This window comes from Hyalella azteca, unplaced genomic scaffold (genome assembly GCF_000764305.2).
Source record: "Hyalella azteca isolate HAZT.00-mixed unplaced genomic scaffold, Hazt_2.0.2 contig14805, whole genome shotgun sequence".
Lineage (NCBI taxonomy): Eukaryota > Metazoa > Arthropoda > Malacostraca > Amphipoda > Hyalellidae > Hyalella > Hyalella azteca.
In genome coordinates, this window is record NW_025944679.1 from 122,403 (window position 1) to 149,429 (window position 27,027).

Below are 27,027 nucleotides of genomic sequence, written 5' to 3' on the forward strand. Positions count from 1 at the left end.
ACAAATCTTTTAACCTGAACAAATATCAGGTACTTGTGTTGATAACTATCGTAAAACTTTTTCTAATTGCAAATATAAAAACATGTTTGCTTTTTCATGTAAGATATACAAGAATGTGCTCTGTATGAATTATTTTGATGAATTTTGGCAAGCAATCATAGTTTTCATGTTCTCTTACCATTCACATTAGAAAGTTTTGTACCAATAAGCTCCTTTATATTCTTCATTGTTAATTATTGTAAACTATTATATATTATACTATATAATAGTTGCCAGCCATAATACTGTACTTGGTATAAAGAAGCAAGTTTTGTTGAAGCCCTCAAAATTAAACTTATTTAGCAATTGAGTATCATGAATAAAACTAAAAATTTATATCAAATATACTCTGAAAGTAAACCATATCAATTTCTGGACAAATCTAGTGGTTGTGAATAAATAGATTTAATTTTTTAATTGTATACTATGCCCTTTATTTCTACTTTTCATTTCAAAATTCGTTATTCTACTGTTGTAAAACCCTTCATTTATATTAACTTGATAATGAATATTGTCCTGTATTCAAAAGTCTTATAATACATTAAAATGTCTTTTGGTGACCTGCTTTGTGATCTGCCAATGCTAGCAAGGAAAGTTGTTCAACTCATTAAAAAATACTAGAAATGAACAAGAAAATTATTAATAAAAGTATTATATAGTCATTAATCAAACTTGCAGATAACTTCTGGAACAAATTGGTAGATGAATCAAAAGAACAACTGCTGCATAACCAAAAAAAAAAAATAGCTGCAGATTAATCCTCGATAAAAGGGCCTCCACTATCCCCAGCCTCGTAACATCGGAGGACCGCATGGCAATGCCCTAGCGTTCGTTACTGTAGGTATCATTGTTAACCTCCCTCATGTGGTCCCTTGATCCACCAAGTGATCCACCTGTCACCTTCATAGGTGGCAAATGAGACAATTCTATTTGAATAAAATATATCCTGGAAACCTGGTAGCCAAACTTTCAAATCAGGCCTAAAATTGGCTTGATTTAAAAATTGGCTCAAGCATAATTGGAAGAAATAATAGCTTAATTGTTAAATAAGAGTTACTGAGTGGTCTTCAACAAATCTTGCATCAAATCCATATGCCTAATTATAATAGTACAGGATAGAGTCCCACTTGTCAACCACATACTACTATGCTAGTTCATACTACATAATGTACGTGCGGCATAGCATGGCATTGCTCAGGACTGATATTTTATGAGCTCGTTAGATGGACAGATGACTGTTAGACAGGAAATCTCTTTGCTCTAAATGACAAGAAACTTGTTATACTGTATCAAGAATATTGTTAATGTTTTTCAAATGAAGGTAATAATAAGAGTAATACCTGTTCCCAACCCATTGAAAATCAAATTTATGTTTTGCATCAATCTCATAGTTCAAGGGAGATTCAAATTTTGTTATTTTTTAAAGGAGAATCAAATCTATTTAATTAAAACATTCAATTGAAATATTTTCTTTGATTCCTCTTCACCCTGTTTAGTAATGGCCCATAAAATTAAAATTTCTTTGCATTTATCAACAGTTGGAATTTCTTAGATTAAATTTGGTCAGTCTTATACTTCTAATATTATTTAAATTTGGTTGCTGCTTTCATGATATTCTTGATGTAGTGCAGTTCTCTTTGATTGTTTATCATATGGGTCATCAATATCGGCCTTTTTGCAGACAGATGAATGTTGTTTTAGGCGTAGGTTCCTATTTGTCGAAGTGATTTCACCTAATCGGTTCTCACTTTCTTAATAAAAAACAGCTATTCAGTACTGAGAAAAATTTCCCAGAACTCCCCATGAGTCTTGCAAGCGTCATATGGCTTCTCAGTAATATCAGATGTCACTGTCATGCGTGCCACATTGAGTCATATGCACTAAGCTTGTTGCACCACATTATAAAACTTGCACACAAGTTAATGATAATGACTCGTTAATGGCATAATGCATTGAGGCAGACCCCCTTCAAGTTGTCTTTGTAAATAATTTATCAGATCATAAATGTGCCTTCAACTATAGACCCAGTTTCCTCAATCTGGCTCAGACCTCTGACATAAATTGAAATGGGATAAGTATCTCGATTTTATTGGTGTCCATGATCAAAATAGATCTTGATTGTAATTATTTTGTGCATGTCAATAATGATGGAAACCATTACAAACAAGGATGTAAACAAATGACGTGTCTGTTAACTGCGTGTTTACTCCTCAAAAATCAACCTAACAAATACATTAAATTTGCTCATAAAATTTCGTGCATAAGTTATTACCCAAAGTAGGATTTTTTAATTACTGTTCATTCAAGCCAATCAATCTATGGTGATTATAAGTGTAACTAATCATTTCAGGATTGACTCAGTGATGCTGCTGGAGGAAGGCTTCAGGCTGACGAGCGTCGACCTCTCCGATAAGATGCTAAAGTATGCGCTCAAGACGCGCTGGAAACGCAGGAAGGAGCCTGCCTTTGATGCCTGGGGTGGGTGGCTTATCCACGTACTACTAGTTTATGTTATACTGGATTTGCTGTTGATTTTTTCAGTCTTGAGTTACTACCTTGACTGAATGACATGACTATTATAATTTTGACTATAAGACAATGACAATAATGGGAACTTGCCTGTTCTTTTGTGTATCATTGATATGATCACCATAAAGGTTGGTAATTGGAATTTGCAACAGCTCCTAAACAAAGTCCTGTAACTCCTGTTATTGTATTTTCTTATTTTCATCTCATGCCGCCAAATTTATCCCTTGCAAAATGCTATTATTATTCCAGGTTAGGTACATGAAGGAACACTCCTCTATAAAAAAGTAAACTTTGGAGGACCAGTTTTATAGTTATAACAATTTAGAATCAGTTGTTTACCATATTTGACAATTTTTATAAATAATGTAAATGAATAATTAATTAGTATTACCAAAAATTTTTCCAGAAATCGAGGAAGCCAACTGGATGACGCTGATGGAAGACATAGACGGCAAGGAGCAGTTTGATGCAGTCATCTGCCTCGGCAACTCCTTTGCACATCTGCCTAATGAGGAATGTGACTTTGCTAACCAGAGGTGCCTTCTCATTCTTAGCACATATTTTATAACAATTATGAGATAAATTATCTGACTTTCCTCTGGTGAATTACAAAGACATTTCTCTAGTTGAATTGTGATTCTCTCCTAGATAAAAAATGTGAGATCCTGTTTGTACTTGTCAAATTTTGCACTTGTGCCGCAATTTCAATTCAGCAACAAAGACGCTAGTACCTATGCTCTGTAGCAATGCCCTTTCCAAAATATAGTAATTCTGCACTTTATTACACTTTGAAAATTTGAAATGTTCACTTCCATCTTAAATGCAGAATAATTACTAAATTTATACAGGATAACTTTAAATTCGATAAATACCTACACTTCTTGAAATGCAACTCAGAATCTTTCAAATAGTAAACTAACTTGTAAACCTACAACATTCAAACTTACACTTTCCAAATTTTTGATTGAAAAACTATAAACTTCAAACTATAGTGGGTTTTTACAGTCCAATTTTTGGAGATTTAATGTTTTCTGGTCTCAGGTTGGCATTGAGCAATTTCTGCGCGATGGTGAAGCCTGGGGGCGTGCTGCTCATCGACCACAGGAACTACGATGACATCCTTGATCGTGGCACTGCTCCCACTCGCAACATCTACTACAACGTAAGGCGGCCGTGCTATTGTTGGGACTTTTTTTGTCGCCTGGGCTGTTGTTGGGACTTGCATAACCGTAAGGGCTGTTGAGACTTGTTAAGCAGCCAGGCTGTTGTTGTTGGGACTTGCGTAACCGGCAGGGCTGTTGTTGAGACTTGCGTAGCTGCCCAGGCTTTTGTTGTTGACGTTCCCGAGCCACGGATATGCCATGATGCCTGTGCTGCACAAGAAAGCCGCCTTCCGAGCCAACTCGGACACAGCTGTGTGACGGATGTTATGCCTGCCCCGAGCCTTGGTGCTGCCAGCTCTGGGCAATCAAGCTGAAGATACTCCATGGTGTGGGGGAGTGCATGACATTGGGGTACAGGTATGAGTGAGTGCTGTACAGGCGGTGTTTGTTGGGAGTATAGTGATGGATGGTGACCACAGCGTAGTCTGCTTAGGTGCACCCTGTCTGCATGATGTCTGGCGGTGAGTCGTCAATGATTGTTTGATTTACTCATTTGAGATTGCGTTCCAAGTTAGGTGTGTGTGTGTATATATTTATATGTTTAATGAAGTTGGCTGGGTCTGCGGGCAGTGGTAAGGAATTAATTATTGTGAGATTCCTAGTTGTTGTATTGAATGATGGCTATTTGTCTGGGTGAAGGGGGTTAGTGCTGAAAGTGGTGGCAGGGGCTGAGTGGGTTGTATAGTGCTGATGCAAGGAATTGAGCGCCTCTCATGTCTAGGTGTTCTTTCAGAGGATGGACTTTGGTTTCTGCGTGGACGTGACTGGATGGTGTGGTTTGGGTGCTGCCAAGTGCAATTCTGAGTGCTGTGCTTTGTATGGTTTTTAGGTAATTGTGGAGTGTGGGCGAAATTATGGGTGCCCAGGCTGGACTTGCATAGTCTAGCACTGAGCGTATGTATTGTTTGTACACGAGTGCGAGGGTTTCTTTGTTCTGTCCGAATGTTGTTCCTGTGAGGGCTCTGAGTGTGTTTAGCCTAGGTCTGCATTTTGTTTTGATGTCCTGTATGTGTGGCCCGAAAGACATTAAAGTGTTGTAAGTGACACCTAGAATCTTGGTTTCGTGTATGTGTGGCGTGATGGTGTTGTTTAGTGTGACTGTTGGTCTGTGCTGATCCTCTGTTGTGTGGCTTGTTAGTAGTGTGCTTGTTGATTTAGTGGGGCTACTTTGAGCCTGTTGCGTGCTAGCCAGCCTCCTAGTTGTGTGATGTAGGGTTGTACTTCTGTGGAGCTTGTGTTTGCATTGATGTGTATCGAGGTAATTGTGATGTCGTCTGCGTAAGATAAAATGTGAATGTTGCCTGGTGTGGCAGGAATGTCATGTATGTAAAGGTTGAAAAGGGTTAGTGAGAGGACTGATCTTTGGGGTACTCCGTTCGGCATGTTCTTTGTGTGTGATGACTTGACATTGTAGTGAACGAACGACTGTCTGCCTGTTATATAGTCTGCAGGCCAACGGCTGGTGTTTTTATGTAGTGTTGTATTGTAGATTTTGTCTGAGTAGGAGGCGCTGGATGTTGTTGTTGTTGTTTATTGCGTCCGTCACGCTCGCCGGGGGGATAGGCTCAGGTTGCCGGCACCGGAAGAGGGGGGAGGTGGGCGAAGGCAGGGAGGGGGTGGCCAGGAATGCCGCTGCCTCCACGGGGCTGTCCCACAGTGAGGAGACGCTGAGAGACGTGGAGAAGGCGGGGCAGGCGAAGTGGTGCTGGACCGATTGAAGGGGATCCCTGCACTCTGGGCAGGCGGAGCTAGGGGAGCGTCCGATCCTAGCGGAGTAGGACGCCAGGGAGCTGCAGTATCTCGAGCGGAGCTGGGAAAGCGCCGAACGGTAGGGGGCGCGGGAGTGAGGCCTAAGCCGATGCAATCGGCGGTGGAGGAGCAGCGAGGACGGCGTTCATGGCGTCAGTCGCCGCGACACGGGAGGTGATCTCCCTGCGGAGAGCTTGTTTGGCTTCTCCGTATGCACCAGCGGGTAAGATGCCATTTGCCAGGAGTGGTGTGACAAGGTGGCCGAACCTCGACTGAATGGAGGCTTTCATGGGGCGGTCCCCCAGTGGAGCAGACAATGCGGAAAGAGGTATGGAAGGGCTGGAGGGCGCTGGCGAGGAACTGCATAGTCCAGCACGCCGACAAAGGGAGGACGCCGGTCTCCTGGTGAAGATGGGAGATCGGGGCCATTTTGACGCAGCCGGTGACTGGTCTCAATGCAATGTTTTGTATTATCTGCAGGCTGGCGACTGCTGTGCGTGAGGCAACAGGGTACTAGATGGGGGCCGCGTAGTTGAGGATTGGGCGCGTGATGGTTCGGTAGGTGGCAATGATGTCCTCCTTGGAGAAGACCCAGTTGGTACCACCTAGGGCTTTTAAGATGCGAAGAGAGCCAGTCGCTTTCGTGGCTATGGCTCTTGCAGGGGGGGGGGGGGGAGAAAGTGAAGTGCGTATCCCCGGTGACGCCTAGGATTTTGGGGGTTTTGTCCAGGGGGATGATGCCGTTGCAGATTGTGGCAGATGGGTGGTATCGGGATTGGTGCGTATATGGGGTGAAAAGCGTGACTGATGACTTACCAGGAGCCACGGCCAGTTTCTTGTCCACCGACCAATCTGAGACGCTCCGAAGAAGTACGGCGAGCTCAGCCTCCACAGCGTCAAGCCTCGGGGACGACACGAAGATGGTAAGGTCGTCCGCGTATGAGGCAATGTTGGGGGACGGCACCTGGATGACGGAGATGAAATGGTTAAAAAGTGCCGGCGAGATGACTGAGCCCTGGGGGACGCTCGAGTGAATAGCTCTGAAAGGAGATTGAGTTCTCAGGTAGAGGCAGGATGCCTGCCTGCCTCTAAGGTAGCAGCACAGCCAGCGGACCAGGTTGTGATGTAGGTCCGAGGCCGCGATCATGCTTAGGAGGGGGTGGTCGACACTATCGAAAGCCTTCGAGAGGTCTACTGCAGCGGCGACTGTACGGGCTGGGGGGCGCCGAAAGTTAAAACCCGTCGCGATCTGGTGCACGAGCGAGAGGAGGGCTGTGACACTGGAGTGTCCCGGTTTCAACCCATGTTGCGAGGGGACGGTGGTGAGGGATCCTAAGATGTATGGGAGCACAAGACGCTCTACGATCTTGGCTGCAGGGCAGAGGATGGAAATAGGGCGGTATGAGGAGCCCTGGTTTCCAGGTTTGCCCGGTTTAAGGATTGGAATAATTATTGAATTTTTTCAAATGGATGGAATCGAGGCTGTGGAGACGGAGATGTTAAAAATTCGGATGAGGAACTGGAGACCACGTGGGCCGAGGTGCTTGAGATGAAGGACCGTGAGGAAGAATTGTTGGCGGCTGCGATAGCAAGCTTCACCATGTCTAGTGTGAAAGGGGAGAAATCCCTATCGAGGGGATGTTCAGCCCGGATTCGACATATGAGGTGGCGGGTGGAAGGGCTTTGGGAGTTAGGGGCAATCAAGGTAAATAGCTTGCAGAAAGCGGAGGATATCTTGCGCTGGGAAGAGAGGGAATTCAGACCAAATTGGATTGGCTGATTGGGGGGAGGGCGGTGTCGCTTTCTGGCTAGTGAGCGGTGATTCCAGTGCTTAGACTGGTTTGTGCGCCTGCTGCATGACGCAAGATGGGTTCGCCATGTGTTCCTAGCATGGGCTTGTATGGAAATACTAATTTCCAGATTGAGTTCTGGGAGCCGGGGGTCGGTTGGGTTATGCGCCCTGATAACATCCCGTTGCTCGATGGGCAACCGGGTGTCAGGGTTGATGGAGAGGGAGAAGTCTTTCCGGAAACCGGCAGGGATATCTAGTCTGGCAGCAGTCGTTAAGACTTCTCTCAAGGTCGACTCACCACCACACGAGGTGGGGGGAGGGACCATCTCGAGTGCCGCTTCGATGGCTGCCGTGTAGGCGGGCCAGTCAGCTTTTTTAAAGTTGACGTATGAGCGAGCGGTCCGGGGGGGTCGGGGAGTCGACGGAGGAAGGAAGATGAATCAAGATGGGCAGGTGGTCCGAGTTCAGGGCGACTTGAGGAGTCCAGGTGGTGTTGAGGAAAAGGTGATCGCTGATGATGGCGAGATCCGGCGAGGAGGGCGGGCCATGGGAGGGGAGGCGGGTATGGGAGTCCTCATTGAGGTAGGCGAGGGAGGAACCGGCGACGAGGTCGTCGACTACGGCTCCTCGCGCTGCTGCTCTCAGCCTCTCTGGTCTTCCGTATGGGAGAACCAGGAAGGGTGATGGGCGTTAAAATCGCCAGCTATCAGACAGTCGCCGGGTATGGAGATAATGTCGGCGAGCTCCGGGAATATCCAGGGGGGCAGGAGGAGGCCGGCGGGATGTATATATTGTTGATACAGAGAAAGGAGCCATTGAGAGGGGTGGAGATGGCTAAGGCCTCCATGGTGGCGTCGTCACGCAGGAGGGGAGAAATATCACGCCCGGTGTACGGGATGTCGTGACGGATCAGGATTAGGAGACTGCCACCGTGGCCACCGGGACGGTCCCTACGCTCCAGCGCGTATCCAGAGAAAGAGGGGTAGCGGGAGGCCGCTGATAGCTTAGTCTCCTGGGTGCAGGCAATCGCAACATCGTGCTGTGCGAGGAAGGCAGCCAGTTCAGCTGCGCTGGATTGGATCCCATTGCAGTTAAACTGGAGGACGCAGAGGCGAATGGAGGCAAGCGCGGAGGGAGGCTGGAGGGCGGGGTCTGGTTGGGCTCGGGTCAGGCCGTCTGCACGTAGGACACATCCAGTCTGCGGAGTAGAGGTGAAAAGAGCGAAGGCCGGAGCACCGCTTGTGGGTCCAGGCATTGCACATGGAGCACAAGAACGAGTAACACAGCCATGTAACCGGGAGGGAGCAGACTGAGCAGGAGTACGGGCCAGGGTTGGGATGGATACCCTGGGTCAGGAGAAGAAGGACGAATAGGAAGAAAATTTGGGAGGGGAGGAGGGTGTAAGGTGCCCCAAGGAAGATAGGCGGCCAAAGAAGTGGGTAGGGGGAAGGGAAGGCCGAGGTTCCCCTTCCCTTAGGGTAAAAAATGATGAAAGGAGCCTCCGTCCGGTAGCGATCCGGGCGGAGGGCCTCTGCCGTTTGGCCTGACTCACAAGTATGCCGGGCATCCGGTCGACGCGCAGGCCAGGGTACCCCCACGACGTAGACGCGGCAGAGATTGGGGGCATATAGATCGGGGGGCGCCGGATGACATCATTGGCTTTGCAATTGTCTATTGCAATCAGGATTGTGCGATGCACTGGGCGCTTGTAATTAATGCCATCTTGTATACGTTGTGTGAGGCTGGTGAGGAATGTGGTAGTGAAGTGATGGGTTATGTAACCGTGTTGTGTGGGTGAGAGGGGAATGTGGGGCGTGGTTTTTGAGAGTATGAGGCGCTCTACAACTTTGGATGGTGTGCAGAGTGTAATGGGCCTGTATGAGGCTGCCTCGGTAGGGGGTTTGTTCGGTTTCAGGAGAGTTATGATTTTGCCAGTTTTCCAGATTGATTATATAATGGAGTAGGCATATGAAAAGTTAGCTATGTTTGTGATAGTGGTAACTGGTAATACCATGCTGGCCGAGGTGCTCAAGATGAATGTTGGAGATGTTGTCTGGCCCCATGGCTGAAGAATTTTTGAGCTGTTTTATGACGCGTGAGATGTCAAATGTTGGGGCTAGGATGTAATTGTTGTCCAGTGGAAATTTGTGTTTGCGCCTGTGAATTTGTCTGTCTACCCGATGCTTGAGTAGGTGACTGAAGCTGGCATAATAATTTATCAATATGTTGGACTGTTTTGCGTGAAGGGATGGTATCCTAGGTGGTAATAGCTGAGTGAGGTGGGGTGAGGCCACTGTTGGAGTTAGTGAGGCTCCGGATTGTTCTATATAGTTTTGAGGGATTGGTGCTGTGGTCGAGTGTTGCCCCAAATTCTTCCCAGCGTTACTTTTGTTTATGCATTATTGAGGTTTTGATTTGCGCATATAGTTGTTGCATGTTCTGATGAGACGGGAGATGTCAGGTGTGAAATTAGGGTTGTACATTTTCCTGTTGCCCTTGGGAACATATTTCTTGTCAGCTTCGGCGATGATGGTGTCGAGGTGGGTGAGGGTTTGGTCAATGTTTGGTGATAGGTTGTGTGTTCAGCTCGCGGAGCGGACCTCCGTTTCCCTGGTGAATTCTTCCCAGGAGTTTCTATTGTAATTGCGAATGGTTTGTGAAGTGTGCAGGTTGGTGTCTTTGGTGGAAGGCAGTGCGATGATAATGGGTAAAAAGTCGGATGAGAGGTCCGTTTTCGCTCTCCAGGAAATCCTGTGTGATAGTGATAGGAGCAGAAGGTGATGTCTGGAGGGGCAGGTCTATGTAGGGCTTGATGTGGTATGTGAGTGGGAGTGAGTGTATTGTTAAAGATGAAGAGCAGCTCTAGTTGGTTTCAGATCTCCACCCCTCGAGCAGTGGTGTCTTGTGGGTTGTACCAGTCTTGGATGCATTGCATTCAAGTCACCTCCAAGGACCAGGTCTGGTAGTGGGAGAAAATTATATACGATGTTATTTTTCAGAGTGAGCATGTTGAGTCGATCATCACATCAGTGGTGGTGACGGAAGGAACGCCCGTGCTGGTGACGCTAGACTACGTCATAAAACTCGACGGTGACAAAGATCTCAGAGACGACACCGACTCTGAGCGGGCCAAGCGTGGCAGACTTCAGAAAGTCACGCAAAAGTAAGTAAAAAAGTCTCAGTTTGACTGAAAAATCTGGGGAAATCCAGATGAATATTTTAAGTTTATTTGTATCAAGATGTACTTTCAAATTTGAAGGTAGAATCTTGTTTACATTGTTACTTCAATTGCGGTAAAGTGTATGCAATGATGTTGAAAAAGCTATTTTTGGGGTCTCATTGCATTGAACACTTTCGAGGACCGCCATAATTGCACAATTTGAACGAAGAGTGCATTCAATAGATATCATATTCAAACCTTCCGTTCTTCTGCAGCAAGTTCCGCCTCTCGTACTTCCCTCACCGTCTGGACTCCTTTACTTCGCTGCTGAGGGAGACGTTCGGGCCCGAGGCTCAACACAGCGTCTACGGGGACTTCCAGCCTCTGGGGCACATTGCCCGCCCTGCCTTCTATATCCATCTCATAGAGAAACCTGCTCGCTAAGATATTGTTAATTGTTTCAGTTATGCCTTTAAAAATGACATTAGATGTGGAGCAGGATTTTCACAGCCTTATTATACGAGCGTATGATCGTGTTCAGATTCATCAATAATATTTTAAATACTCTATTCGCCTAATATTGTCAAGATAATACGGTATTGGAATACAGTAAATAAATCATACACGAGCGATTCATGAAGCTGATTAACGACTGTGTGCAAAAATATTATTTTGAAATTCCTTCTATCTGATTACCGCTCGTATTTTTATCATCTCCTAATTTCTTACAGAACTACATGACTTTTAATATGCTTGGCTAATTATTTTAGTAATTATTATAGAGGTGTTGAAGAGCTGTACACAAAGTACCTACTTACTTGGCTTGATGTCTTCTTCGCCATAACCACCAAATATTTGCGTACGTCTTTTCCTTGACGAATCTTTTTTTTAGGAATAAGTGTTTTTTGGTTTATGCATTTGGCGAAGTTATATTATTACTGGATTTGTTTGTGAAAGATTTATATTGTTGGCTCTATTTTTTTGGCTTTGTTTTTGAAGTTCAGTCGTTATCATTGCTATTAAGTTTTATTCATGGTATTTCTACAATCTTGTGCACCTGTTTTGTTGTTATAGAGTAGCAGTGGTTTGTTGTGGTTTTTGTTTCAGGTGCGTTTGTTGCGCTTGTTTTAGTTATTTGTTTGTTGCGCTAGTTTTAGTGATTTGTTTGTTGCGCTAGTTTTGGTGAGGTGTTATTGTGCTTGAAGCACCTTTTCAGTTTGTTAACTATTTTTTAAGTGTCTGTGTTTTCTATTCCATTTCTCGCACTTATTTATTTGCTAAATTCATATTTTCTATGAACACCGTCGTTAAGGTCGCAAGTTTTTCTGACATTTTCAACTGGCTTTAGTGTTATGATACTGATACGTACTTACCTACGTAGTCTTTTTATATGACTTACTAATTTCGCAATCCTTATGAAATTTCATATTGGATAAAATGTAGAACATATACTTGCCAAAAAGTAATAATCTTTTCGCTGAAAAATAATTCGCAACACGTAACACCAATATATACCAACCAACAGTATTCCGCTAACATTCCAACAATCAATCGCAATTAAATTTAGAAGAAATCGAAGTTGATAGTTAGAAACTGGCTGTGAACATAACTTCTCTGTTGAACTGGCTAGTCACGCCTTTTTTTATTTATTCAATAAATTGTAAATTGATTCTCCTTTGTCTTATTCCTGCCACTCATAGATTAGCTTGTTTGTAATTAGTTTCCTGAGTGTTGAAGCAAATTTTGTGAGCATTTTGTCGAGACTTGATATGCAGAAAATAAAGGCTAGAAAAAAATGGGTACTAAAGCAAGTTTTACGAATTAAGTACTTATAAAATCACGAGAAAGAAGGACGTGACTTTTTTGCGCTATTTTGTAACCGAATATCATTGATTTTAGATACAACTGAGACCCTTCAATAAAAAACCTACCCCTCATGGGGGACTTCTGACGCGTGTCTGTGCTCGTCTGAAGTCCTATGGGATTTCGCGCTCCTAGGGGAAATGTTTCTGAGCCCTCCACCGCTGAGCTCGCGGTGTCTGACTGCGGGGTTTAGTTATTATGTTGATAGGATTCCTTACATTTCCCTTCTCTGTCTCTCTCGCGCGGGCGGCCGACGTACCGTGTAAGCGACCTCTTGTTAGAGTGTCTTAGTTTCTGTTGCTTTTCACCTGTCCCTCCTTACCACCTCGTATTTTTGAGATGCTAACGCTGCTTCTTTATAGCTAGCTTCAGCAGAGTGGACAATTGAGACTTTCCGCCCCTTGTGGGTGATGATTCATTTGCGATTTTGAATAATTGAGATTTTAATTTAGACCTTCCGCCTCGCTGGCGTTGTTATATTTTGAACCTTCGCGGCGAAAAAGCTTGGTAGCTGAAGCACTAGCAAACCATTATACTACTACTTCTGAAAAAACCTTACCTTCCTAACAATGAAATGCCACTTTGTTCAGTCTGATAATGTAGATCATTAATAATATAGTAACTTTAATTTGCTCATAGTTTTTTGGGGAGGTGTAACCTTGGTTGAATTAATTAATTAATTCAACCCTGGTGTAATCCTCTACATTAGATATGCAGAGAGTTCGCCTATGTTTTTGTCTGTCGTGGCACCTGAAATCACCGATGAAGTCATAGCTCCATTAATGTGCATAATATTATTATGTACCTGTGACGTGGAAAGTTAAATTTCCAATAACATAATATTTTCATTTTTCCATCCCATTATTTCATTATTAGAATAAGTAAATGTTCAAAGCTTTTTTTTCGTACTAACGTAGAATTTTCGTCGTAAAGCTATCATGCTAAACGATTTTTTTTTTTTTTTTGAAGGATTAGGTAAGGTTTTCTGTGCCTCGAACGTTAATGAGTTAATATCCTAGTAATATGGAAAAGCATAGAATTTATACCAAGTGGCATACTATGACACAAAGTTTTCTTTGTACTGACATCAATCATTATCAGTGTTAAGCACTTGTACTAGTCTCACTAAATTGTCTACTCTTTCCTACCCCTGACTAGGTACATGCAAACTATGAAGGAACCACGTCCACGTGAGGAAACATAGCTCCGCCATGTTCTTTCTAAAGGAGGGCAAGAATGTTCAGTTACAAAACTATTGTGGTAACATTTTAATTCGCATCCAAATGCGTCGCTCAAGTTTATAGAAATATTATGAGTCTCCCAAAAAGTGTATGCAACCGATTACTTGATAAGCATGTTCATTTACCTGGGTTCAGGCAATTGAATAAGCAAGTGACAACCGAAGTCAACATCTTTCTTGACTGATGGCTGATGCGGCGGGTACAAGTCTTCCACAAGGAATTGACAAAGAAGAAGTCTGTTCAAAGTCAGCTTCCAGCTTCGTGTATATGTGACTGAACATGTGTTCTAAAGTCTCCACTGGCTACGGTAAGTCTGATGAGGCTCCAAGGCTACCGCTCCTTATGATATGTGAGTAAAATTAATTTTTTTTGCTTACTAGTGGAGTTACGTTAGAATGTGTTGATACAAATCTCGGACAAATTTACGGCCAAACTCGCGGCCGGTGTCCCCAAATTCAGTGAGCAAAGAATATCTCCCAAAGTAATGAACGCAGCTGGATGAAACTTGGTACACGTATTCATTGAGACCTAGCGGTGATGTTTTACTCATGTTTAGCTCGTGAACATTTTCTGGAATTTCACCTTAATTCGCGAGTTATATGACGATTGACGATACGTGCCGAAATTTGGAGTGAGCCTGACATTTCTTCTAAAATCTAAACTACTGTACAGATTTGAATGAAACTTTGATTATAGAAACCTAACCTAATCTCCCAACGGTGATGTTTACCTCGTGACAATTTTTTAGATTTTGCCTAAGTTTGCAAGTTTTTTTTCAATTTTACCTCATTCGTGATTTAAACAGCAAAACGTGCTTAAATTCGTAGTGAGCACGAAATTTCTTCTAAAATACTGAACAGATTTTGACGAAACTTCGTAAATGAATACCTAATCTCAAAACGGTGATGTTTAGCTCATGACAATTTTTTCGATTTTGCCTTCGTTTGCGAGTTATACGGCTTTACGAATACGGCTCTTGGTCAATGCAAGTTTAAAATTCAGCCTGAGAAATGTCGTTTGTTTCTCAGTATATCCGTGGTATAACTCGCAAACGAAGGCGAAATCGAAAAAGAATTAGCACGAACTAAACATCACCGTTGGGAGATTAGGTTTCTGTATTCAAAGTTTCGTTCAAATCTGTACAGTAGTTTAGAAGAAATGTCAGGCTCGCTGCAAATTTCGGCACTTATCGTCAGATAGGCCTAACTCACGAATTAAGGTGAAATTTAAAAATTTTTCACGAGCTAAACATCACCGTTAGGTTGTGTTGATGAAGTTATTTCGAATTTTAGCATATAATTAACGAATGTTCATCAATGGCTCGAGTTAATCAGATGAAACTGTGGTGTTTCAGCTTCTTATCTATCGGCGCGCTTACATTAATCAATTATGGTCCAATTTTTCATTCGCAATCCATTCTCCATGTAATTTTCTCCATTATTAATTTTAAATATACTCCTAGGTAATTTTAAACTTGATATCAATAATTTATAAGTTACGAATAAATTTGGTGGAAGCAAAATAGTTGAAGATTTTATCTATGCGGCGAATACATAAAGTGATGTGTAGAACTTTATGCGCGAACTTTAATGAAACAGCTTGTAAGGGCTTTCGGTATATCAGATTCAAAAAAATAAACCAGTCACAATCCCCATAGTCATGGAGGGTTGCATTTATTTACACCAGAAATAATGTAAAATTATTCAATACAGAAAAATGATAGCCAATTAGACATTGTTACAGGATGCTGACTCTGGAGGTGATTGCTAGCAAGCTTGTGCCTGAGGATGCTTGGTGCATAAGGCTAGGTAAACAATGGCCTTGTGATGGCCTCCACCTCCCCTACAACCATCCCAATCCACCATTTTATTCAATCTTTGGCTTTTTGTAAATTTATTTATTCATTAAAGTAAGGAAATATAATATAAATAACGACCTTTGTAAAAACCTAGGCACTGGGGTCCCCTTAACCCTGAATAATGACATAACAGTTTGCCAGCTTTTATCACGTCTGAAAAGCTACAATTGAATTTAACACGATGAACGTAAGAAGTGCACTAAATTCATCCATCAAATGACACATATTAAACTTTAACATGAATTAGTTGTGAATAATTTTCTGCAGACTATTTACAATATTCACACAGAGAATTATGCTCTTGCTTCAATTTTATATTTCTTTACGCGTCTTGGCAGCTTAGGACCCCTGATAGGAAACTCCTACTTCCTTTCAGGATCATTGAAAGCGGCTTCCTACAACATTAACAGTAAACTGTCGAAAGTATTGTAATATGTAATTATGTAAATACTCTAGTATTTAATTATCAAATAAAATTTGTAAATCGTAATATACGCATACAAATGCTGAATACTGATAATTATTTCTAAAATTGGGCCGCTGGCTGTAATCGAAGCGACAAGAACGCCTCCCCAACGGTAAGGCGAATTACGCTATCATTTCCCAATAAAAAATTTCTCAAGAAGTTTAAACTAACCATAGCATGATTATAACTGGTGCTGGTGAAGGCGAGAGGTGGCCTCAGCCCACATGCTGATAATCCAAACGGATTACGCCCAATAGCTCCTACACCAATGATTTAAGCCCATACCATCACTTCTTACAAATGCCGTAAGCCACAGGGTCCGCAGACCGCACCAGACTGCCGTAAATGGGAACGGCCCCGCACCGGACTGTCGCATCACCGTACCCACTTCGCAGGCGTAAGCCCAGCCCTGACGCTCACCAGCATCTTCTTCCTCCACACTTACCCCCTTCTCTCCACCTTTCCGCGAAAGGGTTAGGTTAGGTTAGAATTCTTCCGCAATCTGGTACCGAAAGGAGGGGGAGCAGGGGGTAAGCGTGGAGGTTTAGCCTCCAGAAGAACGGACAGGCTGGAGAGGTAGCAGTGTGGCGCAGGGCGTACCGAAAGGAGGGGGAGCAGGGGGTAAGCGTGGAGGTTTAGCCTCCAGAAGAACGGACAGGCTGGAGAGGTAGCAGTGTACTGATAGCACTGTGGCGCAGGGCGTTCTTTATCGAAAGTGGTGAAGGGGCTAGGCTGCATGGAATAGAAATATTTTGGGGTTTAGCGTGTGGATTACGACCATTGTTTTGGCGGCTTGCAGCTCATTGACTCGTTGGTTTACATCCATGAAGGGATTTAGTCCCTGTTACTTTCAGCAAGTAACCATGTTGGCTAATTTGCTCTGCACCATGCTTGCGCACGGGGTGAAGCATGAAAATTATGCTGGTATTGGGCAATGCTGGGCTATTTCAGTCGTACCCCCGCGCACTGTTATGAAGTGAAACCTAATCTCCGGAACGGTCAGCGGAGCAGCTCCGCGTGAAGTTTCAGCGGTTACAATTGCGTCGGTATACTGGTAAATGCAATGCATCAATTAAAGCAAGGTAAAGGTCGTTCGTTGGCCTCAAGCTCGTGCGTATAGTGGACGTTTGTATTCAGTACAGGCTCTATTCTTATTAGTATTTGGCACGAACAACGGTTTCAATATATGATCGCTACCAGGGGCATATCACCCACACAATTTATAAATTCCTTAGGATTTTGTGACTTACTACTGGGTTTGAAGGGGTGATGATTGTGTCAATTCTACTTCCAAGAACAGGAGTTCGGTAAATTCATCCGCTAATTCTCATGATAATCTGTGCACACTGAACGCTGATTTGCGATTTGAACGAATTCACTGTTGAGATTTATTTATGTTGTCGCGATCACCGTGAAAACGCGTGCGTATTTTCCTCTCGTAATTAGACCCCCGCCGTACGCAAGGTCACGGGCTACCTCCTGATCTCAAAAGGCAGAATTTTTGTGTACGGTGTCGAAATGACGACACTTATTTTATTCAAAATGGCATGTAAAACTGAATCGATGTTTACTCTGGTGTTCTCAGTAATTCCTTATATTTCAAGTGAGAAATTGTCTTAATTGATGCGGTTACCTTCGACACTTATTAATAATGGTCTGGAAACTCGTCCTGAAATTTCGCTGTGATATAAACCAAGTAAAGTCCAGTTGCTGATAAATTTTATTTCAGTGCCACTGTAGCGTAAATTTGTGCTGTATGTGTTCACCTTGATGCACCGAATGAGAAGTCGTGGGTATAGGGCTTATCTCTGGACTCCAGCGAAGCGTGCATGTTATCGATGATGTAGCACTGATCGGACAATTTTTATATATAATCCGATGACATTGTTGTTTACTGCAGGGAGAAAAAGAGGTTTTCACGATTTGGATGGTAGAAAAAGTCGCCTTATTTCGAAACCAGGCCGTGTCTATGAACTTTTTTCACTTGACGGATGAAAAGTTGCACAATCACGACCTTCACTTGGGTACACGTGTAATTTTTAGAGATGCTGTAGCCTCCAAATCATCTGAATAAAAAGATAAAAGAAATTGGCAATTGAAAACGGAACTACTACCAAATTTGTGCATGTATTTCTCAGTCCGTAAACATTTTAGTATTAGCTGTGTATTTCGTTTTTTGAAGTAAATATGGTTTCGCAAAAATTATTGCTCTGCTCAAATTACCGATTATATGCGCTGGTGTAATTGGAAACCTGATGCTGAACTTCTAGATCTAGTTAAATTTTTAAAATTGGACAACTTTTCCAATTCCTAAGTAGTTATCCAATTGTTTTTCTGATCATTTATTTAACTGTTTTAATGATCCATTATATATCTAACTATTGTAAAATCAACTGCAGACATTTGCTTCGTTACATTAATGGCAAAACCAGGGTCCTGCCCCATGACCTTACCTCTTGTAACGAGGATTCTAATGAAATTCGATTATAGAATTCAATGCAATTAAACGTCAGATCGTATCTCCTAAAATTTCCTTCACTTTTCAGATCAAGTTACTCGTTTTCCGACAATTCAACTTTAAATTAAGGGCACCAATTATTTTCTTCAAGTTTTTCCAGCATTTATCCTGCGATGCCCGCTCGTACAATTCGTTTCCCGACGGTTGATTACAAGATAATAGCCGCACCTTGTCTCCCAATTAACCCAAGGTGTTTTAGTTCCCACCATAACAGTCCCCATGCTGCTCACAGCAGATTTTTATCTACAGGAATGATCAAAAAAAAAATGTATTCGTGTTAACCTGATTTCGTGTTGAATTTGCACACTTCTCAAGTAAATCTCAAGCATAGTTTAAAAAAGTCATAAAATGCAACCGTTGCTTAACTCACTTAGCTAACACTAATCTTATCTTCGGCCTCGGCTGCAAAAGGTTCGTTCTTCTCGTACGAATTAATGCAAAGTCATCCTCGCCCCGCTGGGGTTGGTGGCTATCGCTTCCTTGTCGCGTCCGATCTTTTGCGAAGACTCGTGAACTCGTTAGCGCCTGTAGAGGACCCCCCTTCTGCGGCGTTGTGTGTTCTCAGCGCCCCAGCATTGTCTTCCGCTTGTACTTGTGCCATCTGCTTCAATGCGCGGTTAACATCTCTAGATGGTCACGCATGACACGTTTGTCTGTGCCATTGAGTGGAGCAATAGTAAGCATAAACAGTATTGTTAGTCCAATTTTTCATAACTAACGTTTTAGCTGATAGTAAAATTGTCACAATTTAGAATAAACAACAATTTTAAGAAAATATGGTGTAACGGTAAGGTTGTGCACACATTTTAGTAGATTCGCAATTAAAAAGGAAATATCATTCTGAGAAAAGGACGAATTTTGTCACTAAATGTTTGAGCTTCTATTATAGGTATTGATAATATTATATTGTGCAACTCGATCCATTAAACATCTGACTACATCATTGACATAGTGAACTAAAATACTTACTAAACACCTGAATGATCATCAATGTGTAACGAATTCATTCTTCGATTAGATGGAAATTCATGTATAATTCATATAGATTGTTGCAAGTGAAGCAAGGAGTCGACATCAACAGACTTGCATGTTCCCTTGTGCAAAGGCAGCTGAGACTCCAGATTAATGAAGTAGAAGGTGTCGTGCTGCTGGACTTTTGTTCGATGACGAGGAAAATTAATGAACTGTGAAGATCAATATAATTGATGATTTCTTATTCTTCCAAGCGAACCTGTTTGGAAAACGTGGTTCACTTCTGGAATGTGTACCTTGAAAAACGAAGACGAGATTGATCGTTTTCGAAACTTGATTTCGTCATGCCAATATCTAATAAATTTACTGGACTATTAATGTCTTTTTTGTCTTCTGTTCACGACCATCATCGTGATCTTTAATGGAGTTAGGTAATCATGCCCTAATTATGTTGGCTTACTTAAATCATTCTATTAAATCATTCTATTCGTACTCGTTTTTAATACCGATGGTCACGGAAGATCTTTTGTACTAATCTATTAGACTCGACATGCATTGGTTTTTCAAGTTTCGCATCTGTGCTATTTTTGCCAACCATATATATATATATATATATATCATATTCTTATAATATTCCTTAATAGTTAGAATTAACCCTCCAAATAGCTCACGGATCGAGGCCGAATCGCTGTGCCCAGTAGATAATGCATTTAATTCTTAGACTCTCTTTTTCCCACGAAGGCTCGCAACCTTTTGCCTTTTTAGGCAAAGCCGAGCAAGCCTCCCAAGGTCGAGCTAAACGTACGTCACGAATCACAATCTCAGTTAAAGTTCATCACGACGTCAAAATGCGAGACGCGGGATCGTCAGCGCCGTGAGTTCTTTAATAATCTCGAAGTTCTCACGAATTATTTAGTTTTGTTTCTCTAGTGCATCAATACTACTGCGTGACTGTTACCTGCATCAGTACTTTATTATATTTAATTGCCATATTTCTCAAAAAGCGTGTCATAACCTGGGTTCACGCTAGGAATTTTTTGTGCATCGTTGTCAATGAGACGTCGCTCTCGTGCTAATTAGAATTCCGTCATGTGGATACATCATTTTGGCGTTATTTTTGTATGTAATTACTAAGCTGTCATTTCCATGACAAGTGTTATTTGTCTCTGAATTATTTCTGTGGCTTGTTATAAGAACACGTCCGGCACGACTGACGCTCGTCAGGAGGACCAGGGTCGTTGTCAGCGGAAGAGCTTCTCATGAAAAATAATATTGACAGTTTTTTTGTGCCTAAATGTTTGAGATTTGCGTGCAATGTAATCGAATATTCGGTGCGTTTTTTACACACTGTGTTCTGATTAATGGTATGAAATTTAGGTCATTAAAGCGCCAAAATGCATACAATAAATTTCGTATTGATCGTGACGAAAAAAAATTTTACGGAATTTTTTTGCATGTCTTTTGTTAACCGACCGGAATTTGTATATTCCATAAATTTACTAAATTGATGGATATTTCAACTTGAATAAATTCACTCATCGATCTCGATGTTCATGATTATGTTCCGTATATTGAATAAAGTATGAATTAATTAGACATTTTCTCGTTACTGTCAACCTGTTCACGTTTCAGAACTTGTTGCTCAATCAAGGCACTCGGGTTACATTCAAAATTCATTTAAAGATTCTTTAGCTGGGTCACTTCAACACAATTTTTTTAATTTTTAAGCTTAAACGTGAGCGCTTTTTAGGATCCTTCCATACTGCGAGTTTAGCTCTCCTACATAGCTTGGCTCGTAGATTTTAACATACGTTCTCATTAGCGCCTCAGATATAATTCTCGTTAGTCATGCAGATATAGTTCTCATTATTCATGCAGAGATCATTCTCATTACTCACACAGAGATCATTCTCGTTGGTCATGCAGAGATCATTCTCGTTGGTCATGCAGAGATCATTCTCGTTGGTCATGCAGAGATCATTCCCGTTGGTCATGCAGAGATCATTCTCGTTGGTCATGCAGAGATCATTCTCGTTGGTCATGCTGAGATCATTCTCGTTGGTCATGCAGAGATCATTCTCATTACTCACACAGAGACCATTCTCGTTGGTCATGCTGAGATCGCCTTGTTGTGTATTAAGGTGTCTTGCTTAGCTCGATACGTCGATGGCTTCTTTTTCCTTCCGGTGCGTTCATGTTGAATTGATCGATAGCTACGCATGCTAAATTTTTCGTGACAGAAAAACTTTGACACTTTCATGTTACAGAAATTTTAATTTATCAAGAATATCTTCTCTAAATGTTGATTTAATGATTGATAAATATGTTTTATAGCCTCTACTATTTTCGCAAGTATGTAATTGGATCTCGGCCAATAAATGTATTCAGGTTAACGTTAAATACAACATAACAGGCTGTTTGGTTCATGCTTTTGTAATGTTTCTTAAATACAATACCACAGAGAACTTATTGTTTACTCAGTCAATTGCCAGCATTAAAATAACTGACACCCGTACAAAAGGATTGCTTTCTGATGTTCGAATTTCAGCTTCAAACGCTCATCAATAAATCATTAACTCTTTACTACAAATGATGGTGGATTTGTCATCATTTCTAGAACGGCTTTTCATCTTGGATTGCGAAATACGCCCGTGAGTGAAGGGCAAATTACTAAACTCATTTCTTGATCTTAAAAAAATAATTTAATAAGAAATATCCTTCAAAACTACGGCTCTTAAATTGAAATCGTGACATCGTTTCAGCGAAGCTCCCTCGTCGGAGTCACTTTCTGTGAACTAATTCAATATCTCGTATTTTGTGTTCATTCGATGATGCGCCTGAAATATTTTCAATATCATAGTAGGCGCTTTTTCAAAATTAAGCGTTCTCTAGGGGTAAAATGTCCTCCCATTTGTTTAAAAGTTGATTACTTTGTTGTCGTGTGCTGTTATATTTTAAATCTTGATATTGGCAAGCTGTATAATTCCAAAATTAAAGCCCATATTTACCTAGATCAGTAATGATGTTGGGTAAAAATTCATTTCTTTCCATTGCGGATGACGTGGTAGAAGGCGAGCAGAAAAAAAGACATTGAAAATATATATTTATTTTATTTTAAATGGCTGTGAAAACCAGTCGTACAATTGATATGTCTACATTCTTCTACGTGTAAGCACATTCATCGCTATAAAAAAGGGAGACCTCTCGTTACAAATATTTCTGGTATTTCACCTCCTGCATTTACGTTGTATACTTTATTGTTGTACTCATTATTCTCACTAAAATCCTATGATTTAATGGTAACTAATAGCTACGCGAATATTAAAACCAGACTGACAGATACTCCCTCGAGTATAAATTATACTGCACGTAAATTTAATATTTACGATTTAATTTCTTCAAATTGAGCCTCTTGCCTAGAACTGTCCCTCACGTGATCACTACACGTGAATAATGGCATTTCTTCATGTTTGCTTCATAACGAAATATTTGCCGACCAATTGTCAGTGAGTTCTGAAGGAAAAATATATTTTTTCTTTCTCTTTGATCACAGACTCGATCCAAATTAGTCACGTACTCTAATTAAAGAAACCACTATAAGTCATCATCTTAGATGATCTACTAGCCTATTATTTTTTTGAGGATTTGCCCTTTCCATTTCCTCTTGCCCTCCTGACGACGAGCAGACTTGGGACACCACAACGCTACATTCCACCAATGGATTTTCAGTAGTATTTTTTTGCTCGTCCTTAGTTGCCATTTGTCCCTTTATTGAGTTTTCGGGTGCTTTTGACTCGTGCTCTTTGTTGAGACAGCTTCCAGATGTATCCTTTAAATGTAGAGTTTCATCATTGGACATTGGAAAAAAATTGTTGGGGCCAGAAATGTTGTGAAAAATTTCTAAGGGAGTGCCCGTGATTGCATAAGCTTTCAGTGCATCGGCACTGATCCCGTAAATTTTTTCGTAATCATCGAATATTTTAGAAAATGTTGTTGCCTGGCATGCTTTTGCTTGCATTTGAACAAGGAGCGGTAGATGTGACGCATCCGGAGAGGCGCGTAAAGAAGGCGGTAGTGTTGAACAAGAAGCGTCAGTGTCCAAAACATGCGTACTCCCTTCTTTCCGTACGAAAGGTCTGTGAACATTTTCAGTTGGTTCTAAACAGACAGATTGTTGCTGCAATTCTTGTAAAGTATAGTTTAAATCAGGTCTAGTTAGTGATCTGGGCAATGGGATACTCGTGGCATCAATCGAATTATGGTTGAAGTCGCTCCAACTTTTACATTTCATGAAACTTTCTTCAGATGTTGATGAAGTACCATCGTTCATTAATTCGGCATTTGTATCATCTTGTGAATCTTTTTGATAATCATTTTTTAGTGATGGAACAGAATAGCAGTTGCGTTCGTTTACAAATGAAGGCACATTTTTTAAACCCATGGGCCCCACCGAGACTGGGCCATGGATGCCCGTCGAATCGCGAGTTTCTTTTCTTATAGAAAGATCAATCGGCTCCTCTTGGTGGCTAGCGAGGACTTCGGTTCGTTGTTGAGGAAAGCCCGTGTAAGATTTCTGTGTATAGGTTTGAAATTCAGTTCGCTTATTTAATGACAATGGCATTTCAAAATCACACTCTCGCTTCGATGACCGAATACCAAAAAATTTATTTCTAGTCGAAGACTCTAAATACCCCAGGTAAGTTTCCATTGCAGTATGTAACTCTTCCTTAGCTCTACAGGCACTCCCGCTTCCGAAAATTCGATGGAATGTTTCCATGGGAGACAATTGTGTGTCCGTTACTTGATTATCTGATTGTTGGTTTCTACAATCCATAATTATTGGAGTTTTCAACTTGAACTCGCTTGCTGTCGATGTGGATGGATGTATTTTTTCTAAAAATTCAGGTAACAAGGAAGTCGACGAATGGAAATTCTGGTAAGAAGCCGCCTGAGCTAAAAATTGAAGTGATAGCGAGGCGTTCGGAAAATTAGAATCTGAAGGAACAAACAAAGGCCAGTGGTTTTTAGAGGCACTGTTGAAAATATCAAATTTATTGCATCGTGAATTAGACGATGTGCTCGGGCTGATAATGCTTAATTCTGGCGACTGCGAAGCCGGGTTGTCGTTTCCAACAATCTTCCTTGTAATAGTTACGGATTCTTCCATTTTAGGATTCGACGCTATCTCGACGTCAGACTGTCTCACTTTCTCTAAACTAGTCGGGCTTTCAAGTTCTACATTTGACTCTCGCTTAATTTCTTTTTTGGTTATCGTTAGCACCGGCTCTTCATGAGCGTCGTGTCCAATTTCGTTCCTCGTATTTTTAGCGTGGCTGTTGGCGTTCAACTTAGTCGCTATTGGAGTGAATGTGTCAGAAGAAGGAGGCTGATCTTGGAGCAAACAGTGGATTTTGAACCAATTCGACCGCCTACCATACCTGTAAATAAAAAAAGGTTTTATTCAGTTATGTCAAAGTGAGAAATGGCATTTTCCGTAAATAGTCTTATAAACATCGGCGGTTAATCCGTCCTTTAACGGTTTTGCTGTTCTTGAATTATTGTGATAATAAAGAACTTCCTCCTACATACTTTTTTCCCGGGTGCGCAGTTCGGCATGTAAAATCAATTGACTGAAAAACAATTGATTGACTGCATGGCTGATTATTCAAGATATTAGAGCCTCTTTTATTATCTCACATCTTGAACTTTGTGACCCCGTCGCGGGCGATAGTCACCGGAAACTCCGTGCTATCTAGGCCAACAATTCATATTTGTACTGTCAGACAACTCCAACACCCTCTGTTTAGTCGAGACCAACATTATGCGTTCTTTATGTGTCTGTACTTGCATTTTCAAGCTAATTTCCTCGAAGCCGACCACTTCTGAGATGTCATGCAATTCTTTACGCGAGTAAACACATGAAATGTCGACATGAATGGAACAAGCTGATATTTTAGGTCACTCTGCTGCCACTGAATTTCAGTTCTAGATCATTTTTCCAACGCTCATTATGAGATGTAAGGTCTTTTCAGGACTACTTAATTACGTCGTTATGTCATTATTTCCTAGTTGTTACTTTTAGTTCTACTTCCATCCGCCAACTTCTTGTCAGATGTTAAGTTTGCTCTATTCAATGAACATAATTCAAAAATTTTCCCTAAGTCCGACCATTTTCTAAGAATTTTCTGCCCCTTATGTCACTTTTAGGGCGCAATCCATCGCGGAATAATTTTTGTGTGGGTAGTGCTAGAAGACTTGTTGATTTTGCCTACCTTGAGCCACTCTTGGACATGCCGGCTTTGATGCACTGCCTCAACCGACAGCTCTTGCACGTCGTTCTGTTCTTCTTGGTGATGACGCAGCGGCCGCCGCTCTTGCACTCCGACAGAGACGTCACACTATTGTACGAGCGTCCGAAAAACGACTGACGAATGAAAACATAACAAGATAAGAGATAAAAAAATGATAATTCAAATTAATCTCATTACGACCTAAATCTTACTCGAGTAAACTACGGTCGTATTTTCATTAATTACAACAAAATTACGCATCTTATTAATATTATACAATGACATTCCATTTCAATCATTTGCCCGTCGCCCTGAGAGCACAAATATTGCCGCAACCTCTGGAGTTCGCTCGGCACAGCGGCTGTCCTTCAGTATTTTATCTGCAGGATTTTTGTGTGGAGGTCACGCGCGATATTCTAGGCATGGCTAAGATTCCAGCCGCTGGTGTTTGGGATGACAGTTCATTTCAAGTGAATGTGCTGGTCATGAGGATACGAAGGCATTTAGAAATTTCTATTCGGTATTATTAAAAATTTAATGGCTATTATTCGCGATGTTATTAATATTTATTTAATTATATTTAAGCATTAATCAGTTTTTGAGAGTTGTATGCATGCACTGCCAAAATAAGATAACTTGAAGTGTTTTCTTAATGTCGGAAATTGGCTCCAGTGTATTTAAACCTTATATGTAACGAATTTAAATCCAAATGCGAGCAGGTTAACACTTGAATAATTTTATAAAGCCAAATATTTAATTACGGATACAATCAACATAAGTCAAAATATAGTACATAAGAGCAACTTATTATCCAACTAATCAAGGCGCTGCAGGATCACTTATATCAGTTCATAAAATCTTGTTAATTTTGATGGCAATTTTCCTAATCGATTAACTTAGCAGCCAAACTGCCCTGCCATACCTTGCAGCCTTCGCACGTGAAGGCTCCAAAATGGAAGCCTGCGGCCGCTTCTCCACACACTCTGCACCACTGCTGCATGTTGGTGGTGATGGTGGTGATGTGTGGTGCAGGTGTGGAGGTGGTGGTGATGTGTGATGCAGGTGTAGAAGTTGTGGTGATGTGTGATGCAGGTGTGGAGGTGGTGGTGATGTGTGATGCAGGTGTAGATGTAGAAGTAATGTGTGATGCAGGTGTAGATGTAGAAGTGATGTGTGATGCAGGTGTAAAGGTAGTGGTGCAAACGCTCCTTGGTGATGAATGTAGCACTATGTGATGATTGCAGCACTACAGTCGTTGATGATGTCTTAAAATCTCCTGCATGGGTAGTGAAGGAGATGAAGGCGATTTCGTGATCTTGCTCGTGACGTGATGCTTGTGGTGATATTATTTTAGTTGTGACGCGATGCTGGTGGTGACGTGATAATG

General features: G+C 41.7%; 2 protein-coding genes across 3 annotated transcripts in view; one reads left to right on the forward strand and one right to left on the reverse strand.

Moving 5' to 3' along the window:
- LOC108664466 (glycine N-methyltransferase) overlaps positions 1-12,102 on the forward strand; it is a 29,627-nt gene extending 17,525 nt beyond the window's left edge. For both annotated transcript variants that reach the window (XM_018151055.2, XM_018151054.2), the window contains 5 exons: positions 2,390-2,517; positions 2,975-3,104; positions 3,610-3,730; positions 10,272-10,435; positions 10,708-12,102. In XM_018151055.2, coding sequence (XP_018006544.1) covers positions 2,390-2,517; positions 2,975-3,104; positions 3,610-3,730; positions 10,272-10,435; positions 10,708-10,876 — 712 coding nt within the window. In that variant the 3' untranslated portion in view covers positions 10,877-12,102. The remainder of the gene's footprint in view (positions 1-2,389; positions 2,518-2,974; positions 3,105-3,609; positions 3,731-10,271; positions 10,436-10,707) is intronic.
- Positions 12,103-22,462: 10,360 nt separating this feature from the next.
- LOC108664461 lies at positions 22,463-26,686 on the reverse strand. The gene is made up of 3 exons (XM_018151048.2): positions 26,563-26,686; positions 25,623-25,774; positions 22,463-24,788 (listed from the first exon to the last, which is right to left on the reverse strand). Exons 1-3 carry the CDS (start codon positions 26,638-26,640, stop codon positions 22,955-22,957), a joined length of 2,064 nt encoding a protein of 687 aa, XP_018006537.1. The 5' UTR covers positions 26,641-26,686; the 3' UTR covers positions 22,463-22,954.
- Positions 26,687-27,027: the final 341 nt, after the last annotated feature.